A 19430-nucleotide genomic window follows, 5' to 3' on the forward strand; every position below is an offset into this window, starting at 1 on the left:
TGCTTGAGCCTTGCCCCATTCCCCATCCTGCACCCCAAATTAGTGACTAGGTATCACCCCTTGCTGAAATGCTGGCCACAGGATGGATGCCAAAGGGCTCACCATACTGATACCTGACATATTCCAGCAGGTGTCAGGCTCCTGGGCCATGGCCAGCCCAGGAAGCCATTTAATTTCTCTGCCTGGAAACGCCCTTCCCTGCTGAGCCACCTCTGAGCAGCCATCTGTCTGCTTCTTGTCCTGTCAGTGATCAGTCCTTTCTGGACTTTGCCCCAACCACTAGTCCAGGGTCATGTTGCATCAATGTCCCAGAGCATCACAAAGACAAGGGCCTTAGTCCCAAGGTCCCCTGCAAACTTCATCCTTTCATAAAATAACTCAAGGGTATGTACATGTTGAGAAACTTAATTTATTCCCATGATGGGGGTGCTGGAGAATCAGGAGCTACAGCCAGATCTCCTGTCCCCCTCCCTCTTATCCCAAAGGAAGAGAAGCTTGGCCACACAGGCCTTGAGGTCTGACCAGGCCCAGGTGTCTCCTGGGTACAAAGCCCTGTTTAGGTTGGATGGCAGGCATACGTTGGCAGGGTCACTTGGGTGGCCGATACGCCAGTTTCCGGCTCTTGAGGACTGACCATTTGTGCCGTTTCATGGCATAGAGGAGGGGTAGCAGCAAGCCCATCATCATCAACATCTGGGGGGCAGGGTGGGTCAGAAGAGAGGGGAAGAAGAGGGGCCCCAGCCCAGCTCCCAGCCCCTGTCTGACGTCCACCATGTCCCTTGCCCACCCCTCTCACCTTGAGTCCCATGCGTTTGCGATGGTCATGCTCTGGCTCAGCTGCCCAGCGCAAAAAGGTGCAGACATCCTTGGCTACCTGGGACATGGTGGCTGGGGTGCCTGACCAAGGACAGGTAAGTGATGTCTATACTTGCCCCAACCAGGGGCAGCCCTCAGAGTACACCCCTCCATGGAGCAAAAGGAGAACAGCCCCTGCCAAAGGCTTCAAAGGGATGCAGACTTGAGGATGCATACATGGGTCCACGCCAGACACAGAGTTAGTTGTGGGAGCTGCCTGTGAGCACCTAAGCTGATGAGAGGGACAGACAGCATGCCCAGAGTCTTACCATCATCGAACTCTAAAACTTCATTGTAGATGGGAGGTGCCATGCCGATGGCCTGGCCAGGGAAGAAAGGGTTGAAGTAGAGGCCTTCCCGCAGTGACACTCCAGTGGGTGGCTCACAGTAGCCAGTGAGCAGGGAGAAGACGTAGTCCTCGCCACCATGCCTGGAGCCAAGATCTGCAGCTCATCAGAACCTGCAGGCGTTAGCGCCTCCTCCCTACCCCCAGCACCAAGCCACAGGTGGCTTGCGTACCTAGCTCGCACGATGTAGCTGAGGTCAGGGGGCAAAGCCCCATTGTTGGCAGCACGAGCAGCCTCAGGGTTGGGATATGGTTTTGGGAAATAGTCTGACAGCTTCCCTGGCCGCATGAACATCTCCCCATCTTCGTTGGGGCCGTCCTGCACCTCCACCTGCCACCGAGAGTCCCATCACAATCCTGCTGTCCACCAGAGTGGGAGCCCCAAACCCTGGATCCTCCATAGCCCAAGCCCTGTACCTCCTCAGCCAGTGCCTTGACTTCATCCTCTGTGTAGCACACGCCCACCAGATGGCGATAAGCCAGATAGTCCATACTGTGGCAGGAGGAACATACCTGCTTATATACCTGGAAGCCCCTCCGGATGCTAGACAGAGATGGAAAAGAGAAAGGTTAGGAAAGCCCAGGGTTCCACCCCAACCAAGCCGCCCCAAATTTCCCAACGTCCCTAGCTAGCAGCACACCTGGTGTGGTCCAGAGAGGAGAGGAGGCCACGGTGAGACCAAGGATAGCTGGGAGGGTGCAGCTCCAGGTCACTGGCACTCACGGCAGAATGCAGAGCCACAGCCAGCCCCGCACCCCCTGCCGCCAACATGCCTAGGGCTGACAGCATCACTTTCCGACCCCGGGACAGGCCGGAGTTCGACGACAAGGACACTGCCTGAAAGAGGCCCGCTCAGCGCCTGCCAGAACAGGCCCACTCCACCTAGGGTGTGACTCTCAGCGCCCACCGCTTACACTCACCCACCCAGCAGTGTCACCTTCCGCAGAGAGCAGCAGGAGACCCTACCCTACCCTCCCAAATTCGCTGCGGACTCCTGGACCGGAATTCGACCCTGAGGAGGGGTGTGAGGCATGTTCTTGGATCCTGGGCCAAGGCACGGGCCGAGGTGAGCAAGGGAGCTGGGGCAGGCCAAGGTCACAAGCAGCTTGGTCGAGGTCAGACTGGCATTACTAAAGGACGTGACCCAGTCTGGACAACCAGAGGCGGGAGCGGGCCCGGGGCGCGCCCTTCAGGAAAAGCCCCCAGACCCGGCAGCGAGCCCGCCCCGCCGCCCCCCACCCTCGGACCAGGCGCCCTGGCGGTGAGAGGAGTTGGCGCCCGGCCCTGCTCCTGGGAGTCCAAAGTGGGCGGGCAGCGCGGAGCCTGGCCGGGGCGGGAGCGCCGGGGCTCCTGGGTCGTTGCCTGTCCGCCCCTGCCCGCGCCCGAAGCCTCCCCGCCGTGACCTTCACGGGGCTACGGGGCCGTGTGACGGGCATGGCCTGGGTAAGCGCTCACCTGAGGCGTCTGCAGCGAGAGCTTCCCGGGCCGCGCACAACACAGCAGCCCCCGGGCCCGGGCGCCCGGGAGCCCTGCACCTCGTGGGCCCAGGACCGCCCCGCGCAGCGAAGCCGCTGCCGCCGCCATCTTGGCCCTCTTCAGCGAGGCCGCCGCTCCCGGCGGCCCCGGAGCACCGCCAAGCCCAATCCTCGCGAGAGCTGGTGCGGAAGGGGGCGGGGCCTGCGCAGAAGGACCGCAAGCCGGCGCAGCGGTGTAGGTTGGTTTGGGCGCGCGCGCTGTGTTGGAAACCCAGGGTTGGACGGGACGCCTTCGCGTTCGCGTCTCCCTGTTGCCGTGACAACGCCATGGCATTCCTATCCTGCTCCGCCGGCCCGGTCTCCCCGGTGGCCGGCGTCCTCCGACGCCTGAGTGCCCCCACCGCGAAACCTGCGACATCATCGAGACCCCCGAGTGCTTGCTGGGTCGGCACTGCCAGGCGGGACCCTCCAGGATGCGGCGGAGAGAGTCGTCCGGTCGGCCGCTACCTAACGTGCGCCTCGGCGGCACGCGGGCCCTGGCTCCAAGAAAGGGCGGCGGCCTCAGGTTTGCAACCCGCACCCTGGGACTAGCACAGGGGTAGGTTGGCCCCCCCTTCAGGCTGAACCCCTGCCCTCTCCTTCATCAGTACGACGAGGATTTATTAGGCATATACTGTGCCCTGAAACAGCCGCAAAGACCCCTAACAGAGCAGCCAAGTTCCCTGAAGAAATTGTAGTCTGTAGTCCGGCAAATGGTAGAGTAAGTAAATTCAAAAATTCATCCCTCCATAAAAGAACAAAAATACTGGCGTAAATGGCCAGAATCAGCTTTTTCAGAACTTGGGAGTTTAAAGGTTTGCAGCATCGGGGGAAATGTTTATTCTTAAAAACAAAACAACACAAAATTGAGTCTTGGTAAGAATAGAAAGCTTTGCGGTGGCTTAACTTTTCCTAGTTCCATCCCAACTCTCCAGCTCACTGGAAACCATGAAAAATAACAACCTGCATTCCTGGCACAGGAGGGGCAAAAACGGACTTCATTTGCAAAAAAACCAAAATTGCCATTACTTATCCTGTCTGGTGCACCGTTGTAGACCCCACTTACAAGATGACTGGAAGCTCACCCATTGTCAATAACTTTCTTCCTGGGAGTGTCAGAAGCAGTGGCAGACAAGCGTTTAACTCTGTAGCCAAGTGGGGCAATAGATACTAGCTGGGACAAACAACAGGCCAACCAAATAGCAAAAAAAAAGAAAATCTGGAAATTAGATGTCCCCAGAGCTCTGAAAAGCCCAACATGTTCCTGGGAATATAAAAAGTCACACACATATGTAAGGCCGTATGCTAGCTCAAAAAGACCTGAGAAAGCCCCAAATTTTCACCTCTGGCTGACCTTGAGGCTCTGGGCAAGCAGAAAGTGAAGGCTAAGGCAGCACGCCAAAGCACACACAGGGCCCTTAGAGAAAGACTGCGAGATTATCAGTTCCAGGATTTTTTTTTAATTATTTTTTTAAACATTTTTAAATTGTGAAACATACATACAAAAAATATATACATTTCCAAGTATGTTTTAACAAGTAGTAATAGAACAAATTTCAGAGTTTGGTATGGCTAACCAAATAGAGACTTCAGTTGCTACACAAGACTTGGAAGATTTAGTTGAGAAAAATCACCAAATAAACAACAACAAAACCCAGGAGAGAAGAGAACCTGATATCCAAAGTTATCACATATTTTGTTAAATGTTCAGTTTTTAACAAGTAATTATGAAACATGAAAATATACACAAGAAAGTATGGGCCATAAATAGTACAGAAACACTAATCACAAGAAACCAGTCCAGATCTTGAACATATGGGACAAAGACTTTAAATTAGTCACTTTAAATATATGTTCAAAGAGCTACAGAATCCATGTGTAAAGAAATGAAGGAAAATAAAAGAATGAGGTCTTAGTCTTTTGGTTTCATGGGCTACTCAAGCAAATACCATGTAATGGCTTGTCTTAAATAATGGAAACATATTAGCTCACTGTTTTGAGGTTAAGAGAAATTCCAAAACAAGGCATCATCAAGGGATGCTTTCTCCTGGAACACCGTGGCGTTCTGGGGCTGGTTGCTGGCAATCCTTGGTCCACACGGCAAGGCATGTGGCGACCTCTCCTGATGTCTGATTCTCTTCCAGGTTCCATTGATTTCAGCTTCTGGCTGCTCTCTCTGTGGCATTCTCTCTCTCTGTCTAATTTTCATTCTGCTTATGAAGAACTCCAGCAATAGGATTAAGACCTGTCTTAATTCAGGTGGGGCACACCTTAACTGAAATAGCCTCATCAAAAGATCCTACTTACAGTGGGGTTAAAGAACATGTTTTGCTGGGCTATGTACAGCTCCAAACCACCACACTAACCAAACAGAGAATATCGGTAATAAGACAGAAATGATAAAACAGTCACATAGAATACTGGAGTTGGAAAGTACAGTAATGAAAATAAAAAGTCATAAGAGGAATTGAGCAGATTTGAGCAGGCAGAAGAAAAAATCAGTAAACAGGAAGATAGTCAATTGAGATCATCCCATCTATGAAATAGAAAGGGGGGAAAAAAAGAATAAAAATGGAAAGAGCCCCAGAGGGCTGTGTGACACCATCCAATATACCAGCATAAATGTCACAAGAGTCCCAGAAAGTTAGGAGAGATAGAAAGGCCCAGAAGAAATATTTGAAGAAATAATGGCTGAAAACTTCCCAAATTTGATAGAGAACATTAATCTACATATCCAAGAAGCTCAATGATTTCCAAGTAGAATAAACCCAAAGAAATCCACAATTAGTTTGCTGGTTTGAGACTTTTATGTACCCCAGAAAAGCCATGCTTTTAAAATCTGATCTTTTGGGTATAGACTTATTGTAGCTGGGATCTTTTGATTAGATTATTTCATGGAGATGAGGTCTTAATTAGTTTATTGGCATCCTTAAAAGAGCTCATGGAGAGAGAGAGAGAGACAGCAGAGAGATGGAACCAACGTACTGATGTTTAGAGATGCTAAGCCAAGAGATGAATTCCACATTTGCCCTGGAGAAACTAAGTGAGGAACCACAAACATTCAGAGTGAGTTACTGGAAATAGGAGCTTAGAAGCTGTTTGAAACCGGAAGCCAAGAGAGAAGGACAGCAGACATCACCATGTGTTTCCCATGTGACAGAGAAACCCTGGACACCACCAGCCTTTCTTCAGAGTCAAGGTATCTTGGTCTGGATGCCTTAACTCAGACATTTTCATGCCCTTAGGACTGTACATGTGTAACTTAATAAATCCCTTTTGAAAAAGCCAATCCATTTCTGGTATATTGCATTCTGGCAGCTTTAGAAAGCTGAAATACCTAGACAAATAATCAATACAATCAAAGGCCAAAGATAGAAACGATCTTGAAAGCAGCAAGAGAGAAGTAACTGATCACATACAAGGGAGGCTCAGTAGGACTAACAGCCCATTTCTCATCAGAAACCATGGAATCCAGAAGGCAGTAGGAGGATACTATTGAAATTTATTTAGTATTATCTGAACAAGATCATTATGAATTAAGATGTTGATTATACCCTCCAGGGCACTCATTAAGAAATTGACTAAAAATATATAGTAAAAGAAACAATAAGGAAATCAAAATGGTACACCAGGAAAATGCTAGCCCAAAAGGAGGCAGTAATGGAGGAATTGAGGAACAATAAAGACGCAAGACATATAGAAAACAGATAGCAAAACAGCAGATGTAAATCCTACTTATCACCGACTACATTCATCTCCAATAAAAAAAAAAAAAAACAGTTTGGCAGAATGGATAAAAATAATAAGAGAACATGATCCAATATACGCTGTATACAAGAGAACTGCCTTAGAGTCAGAGACACAGGTTGAATGTAAAAGATTGGAAAAAGATGCACCATGCAAACAGTAACCAGAAGATTTGGAGCAGTTTACTAATATTAATAAAGTAGGCTTTATGGTGAAAACTGTTACTAGAGTCAAATAAATACTTTTATACTGAAGAAAGGGTGAATATATTAAGAAAGACATAAAAATTATAAACATATACATCTAACAACAGACGCCCAAAGTAAATAAAGCAAAAACTGACAATGTTGAGGGAGATATAGACAGTTCTACAGTGATGGCTGGAGACATCAATACCCCACTTTCAGTAAGGAAGAGAACAACCAGAGAGAAGATTGGCAGGGAGAACAGAAGATTTGATCAGTGCTATAAACCAACCAGACCGAGCAGACAGCTACAGAACATTCATCCACAACAACAGAGTACACATCGTCCTCAAGTCATGTGGAACGCTCTCCCAGATAGGTGATATTTTGGGCCATAAAATAAGTCCCAATAAACTTAAAATTATTGAAATCATACAAAGTATTTTCAACAGAACAAAATTAGAAATCAGTAACAGTTGGAAATTTGGGAAATTCATAAATACATGGGAATTAAACAGGCACTCCTAAGTAACTGATGAGTCAAAACAGAAATCACAAAGAATATATATGAAATACCTTTAGGTAAATTGGAAATATATCACAGCACACCAAAACTTATGGGATGCACTGCAGGCAGTGCTTTGAGAGAAGTTTAGGGCTGTAAATGCCTATGTTTAAGAGAAAGAAGATCTTAAATCATTAATGTAGCCTTCCGACTTAAAAATACTAGAAAAAGAAGAGTAAATTTATACCCAGAACAAGAAGAGATGATAAAAATCAGAGTGGAAATTAGTGAAATAAAAATAGAAAAAATAATAGAGAAAAAAAAACCCCCAGCAATAACCAAAGGATGGTTCTTTGAAAAGATCAACAAAATTGACAAACCTTTTAGCGAGACTGATCAAGAGGAAAAATGAGAAGTCCAAAATTACCAGGGTTGATGAGGGCAATAGAAAGTGACCGCTAATGGTATGGTTTCTTTTAGGGGTGATGGGAATGTTCTGGGATTAGACAGTGGTGGCAGCTGCACGGACTCGTGAAGATGCTAAACCCACAAACTGCATACCCTGAAGTGGTCAAGTTTACAGTATGTGTCTTGGTTTCCCAGGACTGGCTTAACATGGCAGAAATGTCCTCTTTCACAGCTCTGCAGGCCGGAAGTGTGAAATCAAGGTGCCAGCAGTGCCTTGCTCCTGGCGTCCTGTGGGGGAGGCTCCTGCCTGGCCTCCTGAGCGCATGGTCTCGCCTGGGTCGGGGCCATCCCATCTGCAGCGGCCTAAGCAGCCCTACCTCCAAACACCATCACAGCCATGGGGACCGAAGGTTGGGACTCGCACATGAATTTCCAAGGGAGCAAGTCAGCCTGTAACAACGTGAATTTAAAAATGTTTGTCCAAGTTTATATCTGTCATGTTCTTGAAAGCTGAGAGGTCCAGCCACTCTCTTATGGCTGTGTATCATGTCTAGCATATTTTAGGCACTTAAATGTTGGATGGACTTGGAAAAAAAAAAAGAACATCTTGTGGGGAGAATGAGACAGGATAGATTGCAGCAGTTACTGCTATGGCGGCGGGGGGTGGGATGTAGGGGTTGGGGGGGTGGGGTGGGGACACAGGAAGGGCCCATGTGGGATGCCTGGGTGCCCCTGTGGGGCCCTGGCCCTTAAACTGAGAGGACTGAAAGAAGATGGGTGCAAAGCGGGGCTCAAGGGGAGGAGTGGGCACAGGCCTCGGTGAACAGATGTGCCAGTTTGAATCTATGGTGGACCCCAGAAAAGCCATGTCCTTTTTTCATCATTCAATATTGCTGGCTGGGAGCTTTTTGATTGTTCCCATGGAGATGTGACCCACCCAATTGTGGGTGGTAATTTTTGATTAGATGGTTTCTATGGAGTTGTGACTCCACCCATTCCAGGTGGGTCTTGATTCATTTACTGGAATCCTTTAAAAAGAGGAAACATTTTTTGGAAAGAGCAGCAGAGCCAAGAAAAGCAGAGAGCCCATGCAGCCAGTTGGAGATGAAGAAGGAAAAATGCCCCTGGAGGAACTTAATGAAGCAAGAAGCCTAGAGAGAAAGCTAGCAGACGCCACCATGTTTGCTACATGCCTTTCCAGTTGAGAGAGGAACCCTGAACTTCATTGGCCTTCTTGAACCAAGCTGTCTTTCCCTGGATGCCTTACATTGGACATTTCTATAGCCTTGCTTTAATTGGGACATTATCAGGGGCTTAGAACTGTAAACTTGCAACTTAATAAATTTCCCATTTTAAAAGCTTTCCGTTTCTGGTGTATTGCATTCCGGCAGCTAGCAAACTAGAACACCAGGTGTGTTAGTTAGATTCAGTTGTCAACTTGGTCAGGTGAGCATACCTAGTCTTATTGCTGCGGACATAAGCCAATGGTAGGTGAACCTCATCTGTTGCTGATTACATCTGCAGTCGGCTAGGAGGCGTATCTGCTGCAATGAGTGATGTTTGACTTAATTGGCTGGTGCTTAAATGAGAGATCGCAATGTAGCAAAGCTAAGAAGCTAGGCATTCCTCATCTCAGCACTTGCAGCTCAGCCCAGGCCTTTGGAGATGCAGAAAGAAGTCACCCCGGGGAAAGTTGTTGGAACCCAGGGGTCTGGAAAGAAGACCAGCAGAGATCATCCTGTGCCTTCCACTTAAGAAAGAACCTCAGTGGAAAGTTAGCTGCCTTTCCTCTGAAGAACCAACAAAATAAATCCCCTTTTATTAAAAGCCAATCTGTCTCTGGTGTGTTGCATTCCGGCAGCTAGCAAACCAGAACACCAGGTAATGCCTGAGTTTATCCTAAAGGCTATGTGCTTCTGCTGTAGTGAAAGCCGGGAATGCCAGGCCAGGTCTGCCCTGTGTGAGACCTTAGGGGCTGTTAGCAGCTCGGAGGAGGCCAGCAGCAGAGGGGAGGCCCAACTGCACCCCAGCCCACCCACCAGCCCCAGCCAGAGGCTGGACACAGCAACCTCTGCGAGGAGGGCAGGAAGCACCCTGGAGGAAAAGAGAGGAGCCCGAAGGGGAGGTGGGTGGGGGCAGGGTAGGGGAGCACCCGGATTGGCGGCTCAGGAGGTGGGGGTGCTGCGGGATGGAGCTGCTCTCCTGAGACCACAGAAGGGACCCTGCAAACCTGAGGAGGGGTGCCACTGACTTGAGCCAAAAACCAACTCTGAACTTTTCACCTCCAAGGCGGAACCCCCAGCCCTCCTCCAGCTGTCCCTCCCCAGCCCGGCTGCACCTCCAGCTCTCCCCCTGCGGCGGCTGCAGCGCAGGGCACCCCACGTCTCCAAAACCCGTACCTGTCCTCGGGATCAGTCGCTGGACTCGCCCCGACCCCCTCCGCCTCTACCAGGGAGGAGGTCCTGGCTCCTCGGCTTCCACCAGCCAGGAGAGGGGCTAGGAGGGCGTGCGCCAAAGGATTGAGCGGATGAATGAATGAGAGGCCACAGTGCAGGGTTTGGGTTTGGTCCCTGATGCGCAACCCCCGTGTCTCCTGTGCCCCTGGAGCCTCCTCCCGGTCCCAGCGCTCGGCTCCTCCCGCTGCCCCTGGGCTCTCCACCCGACACCCTCCCCAACCTCCCGCCGCCGCCTTCCCTGCGCCGGGCCTGGACGGAACGTGGAGGGAGCAGGACCGGGCCGCGCCGCTCTTCCCCTCTGCGAAACCAGCAGCAGACAGACTTGACCCTCGGTCCAGGAGGCCGCACAGCCAACGACGACGACACACTCACTTGTAAACCCTCCGCTACAGGGGGTGGGCATATCCCATCACATCCACATTCCAGCGGCAGGAAAGAGGGACGGGCAAGGAGGGGCACAGCCGCGCTAGGTGAGGGCTCTTCCTGGAATTTGCATCTGAGGTGTCTGCTGTCAGCCTTATGGCCACAGCTTGGTCATAGCCACACCTTGCTGCCTGGGAGCCTGGGAACGTGGTATTTGTTTTGGGTGATCTGTGCTCAAGCAAAATGTGGGGTTCTATGACTAAGGAGGCAGAGAATGGTTATTGGAGGACAAGCAACAGATTCTGCCTCCCCCAAAATAAAACATTTAGAATCACATCCTCATCCCTTCTACATTTTGAAGCCAGAATTGGAGAGGGGACAGGGAGAGAGTCAGGGTTTAGCAGGAACACAGAATAGAAAGGACATTTGCCATATGAAAGGAAACCAAGAGCCCCAAGGATGCCGGCAGCAAGCAGGCCAGAGTCTTTAGGGAACAAGCCTCACGGATGTCTAGACTTTGGACTTCTAACCTCAAGGCCACGAGGCAATAAATTTCTTTGGTTTAAGCCGCACCATATGTGGTGTCTGTGAGAAGAGCTGAACAAACTAAGACACCTACAAAGGAATTTGGTATCAAATGTTATTCCACAAAGGCAAAAAGAACAGAAGAGATGATGGAACAAAAGTTCCTATAAGTTTTAGAACCAGGAGTGGTACCTGACTTGGCAGGGGGGAGAATGGAGAGAAGCCAGTCCCCTAAATGTGGGGTAAAACCAGTGGGGCAGTTTATTTATCAGAGAACTGATGTGAGAGGCTCCAGCCTTGGGGATAAGTGAGCTGATTCAGGCAAGTTATCAGGGCTGCTCCAAACAGTGCGGTCCTTGCCCCAGAACCCCAACAATACCAGCTGCTGATGACCTATATCTCCTCCCTGGAGAAAGTAGCCCTTGAGAAAAAGGGGATCACCCCATTGTACAACCTAGCCAACTCCCTCCTCTAGCCTGGAACTCCTCCCATGGGAAGGCAAGGCCCCAAGGAGCAGCTGTCCTACCGTGTGGCCACAGTGGGGAGTGGGGGAGTGATGGGGGGGTCTCTTACCCCCAGGGATACTCAACATTCTGATGTGATGCTAGAGGGGACACCAGTCCTTCAAGTGGACTCCTACAGAGCCTCCTGGCTTCTCCAGGGATCAGAGCCACATCCTGTCTTCATTCCTAACACTGACATGGCATTGGCAGGGACACTGTGTCCTGTGATGAGAAGCCTCCGAGTCATGCCACTGGGGTCTCTGATGTGACCCTGGCATCACCAAAGGGTCACACAATACCTTTCTCATTCTCCAAATCGGCACTGATTATCCAGTTCCCCTCAGCAGCCTCTGGTAGCGAATGGCTTCTCTCCCAGCCCAACAAAGTAAAGATTTCTTTGTGCTGGCCCAATGCCCTCCCAGGCTCAGGAGCACCCAGCCCTGCTGCCTTTGGGGCTGACAACTCCAGTGCCAGCTGCACTGCCTGGGTGACGCTGGGTGGGCTCCACAGTCTGCCTGTCCTTGCCTGGGCACCTATTCCTTTGGTTCTGCTCTAAGGAGGCTGGGTCAGGGCCCAATCTCACACCAAGGCTGCGGCTTCAGCTGTCCCCTCCACACAGCCTGTGGCCCTGGGCCTCCTCCACAGACACTAGGTCCCACTGGGCTGCTTCTGCCGCTCAGTCCCTGCAGTGAAGATAGCCTTCTGTAACTGCCAGTCCCTGGGTACCTAGCTTCCCTCAGGCCCATGAGCCCACGACTTCCTGTCCTCAAAGCCTCTTCATCAGCACTGTACCTTGTAGGAGGCAACCATGCATGGAGACCTCCAAACCCAAGCAGACCCCCTGGACCAGTATGGCATGTGGTTGGCGAGGACAGGTCTGAACAGTGGCCTTTTCAGGGTCCATGCCCTAGGGTCTGAGGCTTTCCTATTCCCAAGGCTATGCAGTTCAGTGTCCCTTACCCCTCAGCAGTGCTGCACGTGGCCAGAGATGCCACCCCAGCAGCTGAGCAAGGGCATCTGTGGTCTGTGGGGTCCATGCACATACACCTTCAGGGAGAAGAGGCAGGAATACCTCATTCCTGCAAGATGGGGCTTCTTGTCCCAATGTTCTGGGCCCCTTGTGCACAGTGAGCAGGATCCCAAAGAGTGACTGAAAACTCCTGTTTATTTCCCAGGAAGAGGAAGAGGGATGGGGGCCTGGAGCCTCTGGTTGCAAGTCCAGAGCAAGTGGATGTCACTTCCAGAAGAGTACGTTCCAGAAGAGGAGCCAGCAGGGGTAGAGGCCAAGGGACAACAGAGGGAAGAGCAGGGCGCCATAGGTATAGTGCTCCAGCACGCCCTGTGCCAGCGCCGCCAGGAAGAGCTGCCAGCCCTCAACCAATGACAGTGGCATCTCTTGCAGCTCCCGCCACAAGAAAAGACTGCCCAGGAGGATGGCTGCCGGGCTTGTCAGCAGTAGTAGCACAGCGTACAGCAACCTGGTGGTGGTAGGGGTGCTGTCAGGCAGGCTAAGTGGTGGGGGGCACAGGTACTAGGAGGGGATGGGGGCCATACCAGGTGGGCTCCATGGTGGGGGGGGGGGGGCTGTGCCAAGGACAGGCTCTGTGGCAGGGGTGGTCAGCACGTACCGGGGCCCATGGGGCTTGGTGAGTGCTGCAGCAGGCACCATGGTAGCAGCGAGCAGGAAGCCCAGTGAGAAATTGGTGATGGCAATGCAGCCCAGTTGCAGTGCCAGGCAACTCAAGGCCACCAGCTTCAGTGCCATCCAGCTCCTGTCCGGGTCCTGTGCACTCATTACCCTGCAAGGCCAGGGGCTCAGAGGCAGCCCAGAGGCGTGGAGACAGCCATGGCCCCTGCCCCCACCTCCAGCCCAGCCCCTCACCGTTGGGTATTGTGCGGAAGGGCCAGGCCAGCTGCAGAGATGGCCAGCAGTGTCAGAACCACGGCCTCGGCCTCAGCCACGGGGAAGTGCTGGGCAGCCACATGCTGGCCCAGTACCGGCAGAACGTAGAGTGCCAGGCCCATGGCCTGTGAGATCAGCAGAGGTGCCACAAGCGAAGCCAGCCCCACGCCCTGCAGGCACACAGGATACTTGAAGATGGGCCATGGGGCCACTGGGACCCCAAGCTCCACCCCCCACTCCAAAACTGAAGTTGTCATGGCAGCAAGAGCCATAACCTGGATCCTGGAGGACAACCCTGATTCCAGGAGGGGGTGCCATCACCTGTGCTGGGGCGAGGGGGGGGCTCTGTCCAGGGGCCCCCCCGGCCTCCTTGGGACCTACTCCAGCCTCATGGAGTTGCATCCACAGTTCCAGAGCGTGGCCCAGTCAAGGACCCAGACAGAGACGTGATGGGATGTGCTAGGTGAGGAACCCGGGCTCACCCCCTTCCCCCCAACCCAGGGCAGGATGGTGGCCTCGCCCAGCCTAAGGTGGCGAGAACCAGGCACTGTCACGATGGGAGAGGATATCTTGAGACCGAGAACCAGGAGTAAGAAGCTGATGGCGGGCATGTACAGGCCGATGGATACAAAGCGGGAGAGAGCAGGGAGCAGGTAGAGGAAAAAGGACTGGTGCAGTCGCTCCAGGAGGTGGTTGAGCTTGCGGAACATCCCTTCGAGAGCCCTGCCGGCATGAGGGAGGATTACGGCTGGCTAGACCCCCGAGAGGGTGCCAGTTTTGGGCCCTCCCCAAGCCCAGACACTGGAGGCCCTGGTCCCCACCCACCCTAGCTGGACACTGCCTTGAGCACAGGAGAATAGACGCCACTTACTTGCCCACTGCCACCAGGTCATATTTGTACTGGCGGAAACTGTTGATGCCACGGAGGGTCAGGGCCTCCACACGGTAGCGCAGGAAGAGGCCATGAGGGCCATGGGGACAGCCAGAGGCTTGCCGCAGAACCATGAGCAGTAGTGTCTGCAGGCCTTGCAGTGGCCCATCCACTGAAGTCCAGTCCTGGGGCTGCAGCTTTGGGGGCACAGGCACAGGGTCAGATAATACCTCCCCTGGTTCCCTGGCCCCAGGCAGGTATCCTGCCCCACCTTGCCTTGCAGTGTGCACAGCAGCCCCCCTTTCTGGCAGAAGGTCTGGAAGAGGTTGAGCAGGTCAAGGTTGGGCAGCTGACCATTGAGGCCCTCCACAGCCACATCCAGACTGGTGACGACGTCACTGCTCAGCTCCAGGGCCACGGCCGCCTGGATGGCCCCAGCCCGGCCCTGCAGGGGGGATGACTGCATACCTGAAGGGGCAGGTGAATGAGCTGCCAGTGGGGCCTGGTGGGAAGAATAGCCCCAGGGGAGGGAGTTGAAGCAGCTTCAGGGCACCTACCAGTGATGTTGACATCATGGTAGGCCTCAAGCCAAGCCTCAGTGCCCAGCAGGTCGTGCTCCGTCACGAGAAAGATGATATCCTTGGCCCAGTAAATCTGCCCTGGAATCCAGGAGGGTCAGCAGGGGCTGAGGGAATGATCCCACCCTCCCAGCCCCTGGCCCCTGAGCCTCACCCCGGAAGTGGGCAGCAAGTGCCAGTAGCAGCCCTACAGCCTGGCTGTTAGCAGAGTTGGAACCGCAGGGTACAGTAAGCATCAGCGACTCTGTGCTGGCAGCGCGTGGGGCCCGCAGAATGCCATACACATTGGTGCCCGATACCATCTGTGTACAGTGTTGGTGGGAAAGCCTCAGTATGGGTTTATCATGGAGGGTGGACCCCCCCTTTCTAGCCATAGAACGCCCCTACCAGAGATGTCCTGGCTCCAATGCCCCCGTCCCCACTGGACTTCCCAGCCCCGCGCTTCCCTCTACCCAGGTGCCTTTTGGTTCCAGGCACAACCCCCGAATACATAGCGCTCGTGGGCTTCATCTGGGAAAGGTAGTTTCCGGGAGAAAGTCTGCGTGTAGACCTCCAGCCCCACTGACCGCATTGTCCGTTCCAGCCAAGTTACTGGCAGAGCCCTGGAGACACAAAGAGAGTCCCTGAGCAGCCTCCCCGGAGTTGCCTGCCATGGCTTTTCCCCGTGCCCACGGCTCTGACGCTCACCCCAGCTTCCTGCGGTGGGCCGCGAAGTCCCGGGCGAAGCCCCGGGCACGGTCTCCGCCCGCAAACTGCTCCTCCACCATGGTGGACCCCATGGCGTTCTCCGACATGTAAGTGCGCTGGGCTAGCGGGGGGAAAGCCAGCGCAAGGAACCAGGCGATACCCGCCACGTAACTGAGCACGCTGCGGGGAGAGGGGGCGAGGAGCGTTAGCGAGACCCGGGCTCCCAGCCGGAGGCCTTGATCTCCATGTGAGGGATCGAGGGGGGCATCCCTCGATGGCTCAGACCCGGGCATCCGGGACGCCAAGCGCGAGAGCGCAGCACGCGCCCTGGGCCCCGTTTCCCCAGGCCCGGCCCTTACCAGAGAGGCGTGTTGAGGCGCAGCACTAGGCGGGCGAGCGCACGCCGGCGCACGGGGTCGGACAGGAGACCCATGGCGGAGCGGAACGGCTCCTGAGCCCGGTTCCGCCCGCCAGCTCTGACCGCCTAGGGCGCGCCGCCCCTTTCAGACTCTCGGCTCTGCAGCCGCTAGCACTTCCGGTCCCCACGGGCCCGGCGCATGCCCAGAGAGAGGCCCAGACCCCGTCCCAACACCGCCTTCGCGCATGCCCAGAGCAGAGGCACGGCGTGAAGGGGCGGGACCGGAGTCCAGTTCTCCAGCCTGCGCGACGAGGGACCTGGAGGCCGCCCTCCGCACCGGTGGGGGGCGCTGCCACGCGGCCGGGACAAGTAGTGATGACCGACCACGGACCGGGCTGGTCAGGGGCAGCGAGAACGCGCCGGCTCGAAGGCTCGACCGCAGGAGAATCAGAAGGGTCAGTGGTGGGCAGGGGCAACACCAAGGAGGTGCAGAGATATTGGAGGTGCTGCTGCTGGCAGTGACGGGTCTGAATGGCCATGGAGTGAATGGGAAGTAGGACAGGTTGTGTGGAATGAAGCCAAGGCGGTGGAAGAATCCTTCCCATGGACATCATGGCAACAAAAATGGCAAGTTCCCGAGTGGGGTCGGCGTGAGCTCAGTGCTGTCACCTTGACATCAGCGGAGTGGAGAGCTCCCGTCGGGTAGGAGTGACACCACCGGTGGAAACTGCTTCCAGCGAGAGACCTCATGTGGAGTAGGAAGTGGGGAGCCTAACTCCTGCCCAGGTGAGGAGGCTCCTTGGATATTAGAGATGCCCCTGATGCCGGGGGCTCAGGAAGGGTTGAGGGCAGGAGGAGGTGGTGCCCCTATTCAGAAAGGAGACTGAGGAAGAGGAGCTTGCTGAAGCAGAGGTTGCCTTGGTAGGACAGGGCGAGGGTCTATCTCAGTCTAGGGGGCAAATGAGGGGAGAAAACTGCAGTTGAGAATGGGTGCCTGTGGTATTTTAGGAGCCCAAAATAAATGGTTAAGATGCACTCCAGGAGCTCCTAGGGGAAGGGGGTCAGCCAGTCCAAGCTGTGGTCCAGAGGATATGGGAGAAGTCCCCTATCTCCATGGTGGATACCCAAGGCCCCTTGAATTCACCCTCAGCCCCTGTGCTTAGGGCTCTGGAAGCCAGGGCCATATCTGCTGGTGTGAGGATAACAGACTGTGTGGTCTAATGGCCTGGCTCATCCTGCCAAGGTAAGCTGCCTTGACCCCTTCCCGGCACACACTGTTCTCTCAACCCAGGGACCCCTCTTCTGGCCCAACTACATCTTCCTTTTCAGGGCTTCAATCCAGACACCCCAAGAGGTATGTGTCTATGAAGGGGGAGGGTCCTAGGTCACCTCCAGAAGCCAGCACCAGGGCAGGGAAGTGCTGTGAGGAGGCAGGGGATTGAAACACTGGGGCACATCCAGGTAGGGGAACAGGGCTTTATTCTGGGGGATGGCTGGGGGTCAGTCCCCCAGCAAGAGGGAGGCCTCCTGCACATGCTGCCGGACCACGCGGTCCAGCAGCGTATGCACGGCATGGGCAGCCCGAGTGCCAGCCTCCAGCACCTGCTCCAGGTGGTCCTCATGGAGCCGGGCATCCATCTCCAGCAGCGCAATCTGGCCTGAAGCTGGCAGCAGGGCCAGGGCCAACTGGGGTCCACCAGCTGCTTCCTCCACGTGGCTCAAGTCTGCCAGCGCTGTGCCATCCACAAACCCAGCTGAACAGGCACACACAAAGTCTCTCATAGGTATCCCAGCATCCAGCACTGCCAGCGTGGCTGCATTCACACAAGCTGCATAGGTCCCGCCATCTGCCTGCAACACCTGCCAAAGGGACACCAAAGCCATTTGTCCATGAGGCTGCTGACTCCCTACCCTTTGTTCCTCCTATCCAGGCTGAGGGCTGTTGCCTGCTCACTTGGACATAGATGTCAATCTGGGAGCGTGGGTGCAACTGTGTGAGGATGGCTGCCTCGAAGGTCTGGCGCAGCTGCAGGCCCATCTCATAGGACTTGCGGTCCCCATGTGGCCGTCGCTTGCGCTCACCGGTGCTGAAGGTGGCCGAACTGTACTGGCAGTTGACCAGCGCCCTGTCAGGTAGAGCTCGTGCCCGGGAGCCCCGGATCTGGGGGAAGGAAAGGCACATGAGCCAGCCCCCTCTTCCCAGTACACACTATCCTGTTCTGTGACTCACAGTCTTACCTCAGCTCTCTCTCTCCACCTCCAACTCTCAGCAAGGAGCACCTACATTACCTCCAAAGCATGCCCCCAGGAAAGGCCACTCCCCAGTTTCTAAGCCACTGTCTTCTCTGGCTGTGTATGCCTTAATTGGCTTTCCCGTTACCATGCTTCCTGACCCTGAGTATGCTTACAAATATCAAGTCTGACTCATTTCATGCTTACCTTTCAAAGGCTTTCCGTCAAACATAAAATAAAATCCCAAGTCCTTTCCTCTTTTGAAACCACTCAACCTCACTTAGAATTTATACCCTGTCCCTCACCTGCAGCCTTTGTGCCCTGCAAACATGCCTTGCTTGTCCCCACCCCTCCAGCCTTCATGTTTCTGATCCCATCGCCAGGGCAGCTGAGCTCCTAGACTCACACGCTTAAGCAGACATTACTTCGGTGCTTTCACGGCGGGCACTGTTCTGGCACTAGCGATAGGGCAATAAAACAAGTGGCACAAAAGTCCCTGTTCTTATGGAGATTACATTCCAGGGGAGGAGACAAACGATGAGGAGGTCAAAATTGATGTCTAAGGCGATGGGAGGGAAGGGGATGGGAAGTGTATGCTGGCAGGGGTGGGTATATGCCACGCGCAGACGGTGGTCTGGGAAGACGCGGCCCTGGGACGGCGACTTCGGAGCAGACCTGAGAGGGGCGAAGGAGGGAGCGGTGCAGCCGGGAGAGTACGGACGCCACCGAGGGCGAGCACTCGACACCTCAGACAACAGCAAGGAGAAGTGCAGGCCGCACGGGACGGGGGCCGACGACCACCGTGGGAGCGGAGGGGCGAGAGGCCCCGCGTGGCCCCAGTGCCCGCCGGGGAGCTGCCCGGCCCGCGCATTCCCACGCCCACTCGCCTCGTGAGGCCCGTACACCACCGCCAGCGCCTTGGTGTTGCCCTGTTCGATATAGGCGGACCCGTCGGCCTGCGCAAATACGCCCATCCGCGCCTGGATCTTGCGCAGTTCCCCAGCGCGCCGCCCGTCCACGCGGTAGCCCTGGTCCGACAGTAGCTCCAGCCCTGCCATGCCGACAGCCGCCCGCCCAAAATCCCCGCGGCGCGGAGAGCTACGGCACCCGTTTCCGGCCCCAGCGAACTACGGCTCCCGGCGGCCGCAGGTTCCACTTCCGGCCCCAGGAAGCTACAACTCCGGGCGGACACACCATTTCCGGTTCCGGGTAGCTGGGGGTCTTGACCCTGGGGATGGGGAGGCGGAGCTGCGGCGCTTTTGAAACTGGTCTCCCGCGGCTGCTGGTTCCCGGGCGGGGCGGGGCGGGGAGCCCCGACGAGGACGAAATCCCTCAGCCGCGTCCCCGCCCTCCTGCCCCGGGGGTGTGTCGCGGAAAGCCCTTCTCGCGGGCC

General features: G+C 54.6%; 3 protein-coding genes across 4 annotated transcripts; all 3 read right to left on the bottom strand.

Moving 5' to 3' along the window:
- Positions 1–389: 389 nt before the first annotated feature.
- On the bottom strand, positions 390–2801 carry CYC1 (cytochrome c1). Its single transcript, XM_077166534.1, has 7 exons — positions 2658–2801; positions 1843–2039; positions 1619–1745; positions 1375–1532; positions 1125–1285; positions 797–897; positions 390–693 (listed from the first exon to the last, which is right to left on the bottom strand). Exons 1-7 carry the CDS (start codon positions 2784–2786, stop codon positions 589–591), a joined length of 978 nt encoding a protein of 325 aa, XP_077022649.1. The 5' UTR covers positions 2787–2801; the 3' UTR covers positions 390–588.
- A 9754-nt stretch (positions 2802–12555) lies between these two features.
- Positions 12556–15997, bottom strand: GPAA1 (glycosylphosphatidylinositol anchor attachment 1). Of its 2 annotated transcripts, none has more exons than XM_077166539.1 (12): positions 15807–15997; positions 15448–15627; positions 15251–15362; positions 14915–15062; positions 14740–14841; positions 14454–14650; positions 14183–14379; positions 13881–14034; positions 13633–13728; positions 13291–13481; positions 13037–13207; positions 12556–12886 (listed from the first exon to the last, which is right to left on the bottom strand). In XM_077166539.1, the coding sequence occupies exons 1-12, from the start codon at positions 15878–15880 to the stop codon at positions 12643–12645; spliced, it is 1866 nt and encodes a 621-aa protein (XP_077022654.1). In that variant the 5' UTR covers positions 15881–15997; the 3' UTR covers positions 12556–12642. The 2 variants fall into 2 exon arrangements, with proteins under 2 accessions (XP_077022654.1, XP_077022653.1); XM_077166538.1 differs by having other exon boundaries at positions 15221–15362.
- Positions 15998–17267: 1270 nt separating this feature from the next.
- Positions 17268–19206, bottom strand: EXOSC4 (exosome component 4). The gene is made up of 3 exons (XM_077166548.1): positions 18925–19206; positions 17760–17966; positions 17268–17665 (listed from the first exon to the last, which is right to left on the bottom strand). Exons 1-3 carry the CDS (start codon positions 19093–19095, stop codon positions 17306–17308), a joined length of 738 nt encoding a protein of 245 aa, XP_077022663.1. The 5' UTR covers positions 19096–19206; the 3' UTR covers positions 17268–17305.
- Positions 19207–19430: the final 224 nt, after the last annotated feature.

The sequence above is a fragment of the Tamandua tetradactyla genome, chromosome 6 (genome assembly GCF_023851605.1).
Source record: "Tamandua tetradactyla isolate mTamTet1 chromosome 6, mTamTet1.pri, whole genome shotgun sequence".
In the NCBI taxonomy this organism is placed as follows: Eukaryota; Metazoa; Chordata; class Mammalia; order Pilosa; family Myrmecophagidae; genus Tamandua; species Tamandua tetradactyla.

What these genes read in the sequence shown, in the direction of transcription:
- CYC1 (XM_077166534.1), bottom strand. Translation starts at nt 2,786, where the DNA reads ATGGCGGCGGCAGCGGCTTCGCTGCGCGGGGCGGTCCTGGGCCCACGA. An exon ending in AGCTACATCGTGCGAGCTAG is followed by an intron (nt 1,286 to 1,374) that starts GTACGCAAGCCA and finishes TCTTGGCTCCAG; the next exon opens with GCATGGTGGCGAGGACTACG. An exon ending in AGTTTTAGAGTTCGATGATG is followed by an intron (nt 898 to 1,124) that starts GTAAGACTCTGG and finishes GTCCTTGGTCAG; the next exon opens with GCACCCCAGCCACCATGTCC.
- GPAA1 (XM_077166538.1), bottom strand. Translation starts at nt 15,880, where the DNA reads ATGGGTCTCCTGTCCGACCCCGTGCGCCGGCGTGCGCTCGCCCGCCTA. An exon ending in CCCCCCTCGCCCCAGCACAG is followed by an intron (nt 13,482 to 13,632) that starts GTGATGGCACCC and finishes GTGTGCCTGCAG; the next exon opens with GGCGTGGGGCTGGCTTCGCT. An exon ending in ACCAAGCCCCATGGGCCCCG is followed by an intron (nt 12,887 to 13,036) that starts GTACGTGCTGAC and finishes TACCACCACCAG; the next exon opens with GTTGCTGTACGCTGTGCTAC.
- EXOSC4 (XM_077166548.1), bottom strand. Translation starts at nt 19,095, where the DNA reads ATGGCAGGGCTGGAGCTACTGTCGGACCAGGGCTACCGCGTGGACGGG. An exon ending in TGGTGTACGGGCCTCACGAG is followed by an intron (nt 17,967 to 18,924) that starts GCGAGTGGGCGT and finishes TCCTTCCCCCAG; the next exon opens with ATCCGGGGCTCCCGGGCACG. An exon ending in AGATTGACATCTATGTCCAA is followed by an intron (nt 17,666 to 17,759) that starts GTGAGCAGGCAA and finishes TCCCTTTGGCAG; the next exon opens with GTGTTGCAGGCAGATGGCGG.